This window comes from Limulus polyphemus, unplaced genomic scaffold (genome assembly GCF_000517525.1).
Source record: "Limulus polyphemus unplaced genomic scaffold, Limulus_polyphemus-2.1.2 Scaffold12212, whole genome shotgun sequence".
Lineage (NCBI taxonomy): Eukaryota > Metazoa > Arthropoda > Merostomata > Xiphosura > Limulidae > Limulus > Limulus polyphemus.
Genome location: NW_013677822.1, coordinates 9901 through 11823, shown reverse-complemented (window position 1 = coordinate 11823; position 1923 = coordinate 9901). Strand labels below are relative to the sequence as shown.

Below are 1923 nucleotides of genomic sequence, written 5' to 3'. Positions count from 1 at the left end.
TGTATTCTACTACCAACTAATGTTCTTCTAACTTTTACTGTATTCTACTACCAACTAATGTTCTTCTAACTTTTACTGTATTCTACTACCAACTAATGTTCTTCTAACTTTTACTGTATTCTACTAACTAATGTTCTTCTAGCTTTTACTGTGAATGGCTATATAAATATACCTTAACAAGACTGACACTCGTATTAAAAGTCTTACCTCGTCCACTTCTTCCTACAAATCTCAGATCGTTGAACTTCGCTACTTGATTCTTCATAATAGCGGTGGCGTTTCGCAGCTCAGCGCAAAAATTGTCGTCGTTTCCAGCCCGAATCGTCACAACAGTCCCGTCGGTGATGTCCGCCAGCGCAACCACCTTGAAAGCCACGGGTAGGGTTTTGTTGGAACGCCAGTGTGACGGTAACACCGAGCACACCAAGTTAGGACTACCAGTTCGCATGAGTTCCCCCGAATGTTCGCTGAGAACCTCGAGCATGGGGCGTTCTCCAGGAAAAGTCAAGTCGTTCATGATGCTGAGTGGCGCGGCCGGAGAGCCGAGATGATCTGCGGGCAAGTGCATGAGGTTACGGGTAGTGTCTTACTGACGACGAGCAGCCTCGAGACGTGCACGTGTGAGAGGCGCGAGTAAGGTTGATTGCGGTTTACATGGGATGACGGTGTGCAACCAGTACTCAAGCTAACACGCAAACCTTCCTAGAATACCGGCCTCGAAGACGACTCGCAACTGACAGCGCCCTCTGTCGGTAACTAATTCAACTCACTGTCATCAAAGTCTCCCGAACTACATAAGTAGCATTATAAAATTGATAATGCTAAAATATTTTTAATGATTATGAGGTAGTTAAAAGAGAGAGAAATTAACCGTTAATGCGCAGATTACACAATAGATGGAACCTTAGAATAATGAATATATATATATAATTTCACGACAGTAAATGTAGCAATCTGTTTAGAAATAAATATTATTCATACAGTCTTACGATAAAAGTAAAAATATATATTTGTTTTGTTTTGTTTTCCTCTATCCTTGAGGGATCGAATAAGAAAATAAAGATCGTCTATCGTTCAAGTAGGCTTGAGAGTTTTTTGTCAAAATTTTGCGCGAACCTATTCGAAGGCTATCTTCGCTGGCCGTCCCTAATTTCCAAGTACTAGACTAGATTAGAGAGAAGCCACTCCTGGGTTACTCTTCTACCAACGAATAGTGGGATTGACCGTCACATTATAAGCCCCCCCCCCTCGGTTTTAAGAGCGAGCATTTTCGGTGAGGGGATTCTTAATCGAGTGCCCTAATCATCGGGCCTACTTTTCTTGGAACTGGCAAAGGAGTTGTTCATGTTATCTGTCACAAATCATTAAGGTCAATGATCAACAGGTCGGTCATGCTACTGACCAGTGTTCAGTAGCCTATGAAATACGTTCATATTCTGCCCTCTTTATTCAGTTGGATACATCTGTCATTTGTTATCAGTACAATACACTCAGAAAGTTACATCTCATTTTAAACCACTACATAATATCTTTATGTTAAACTAGGGTCTGGGCTACGGATCGGAAGATCCACGGTTCAAACCGTAACTTCAGCTCTGGACCAGTTATAAGCCAATTCGGTTCTGGAAACCGAACTAAGCTCTTGCGGCGACTGGTACTGTCGACTTACTGCCCCCTCCCTCCCTCCTCACCTGGTCAATAGGGAAGGCCATACTTGAACCCTCTGACCAGGCCGTTTAATTAAATAGTTGTTGCTCAGGTTGAAAATACTAATAATCTCGAAGTCATACAGAAACATTTTCTTGTATAACTCCGCTTTAGATAAGACGAAAGATTGTTTTTGATTTTTTTAGCGCAAAGCTAAACGATGGACTATATACGCTCCGTCCACTAGGAGGAATCGAGCACCAGATATGAGAGTTG

At 42.2% G+C, this 1923-nt stretch overlaps 1 protein-coding gene across 1 annotated transcript; it reads right to left on the bottom strand.

Moving 5' to 3' along the window:
- Positions 1 to 207: 207 nt before the first annotated feature.
- LOC106476944 (runt-related transcription factor 3-like) lies at positions 208 to 517 on the bottom strand (the record flags this gene model as incomplete). The annotated part of the gene is made up of 1 exon (XM_013937558.1): positions 208 to 517. A coding segment is annotated over exon 1 (310 nt), but the record flags the coding sequence as incomplete, so codon positions are not given.
- Positions 518 to 1923: the final 1406 nt, after the last annotated feature.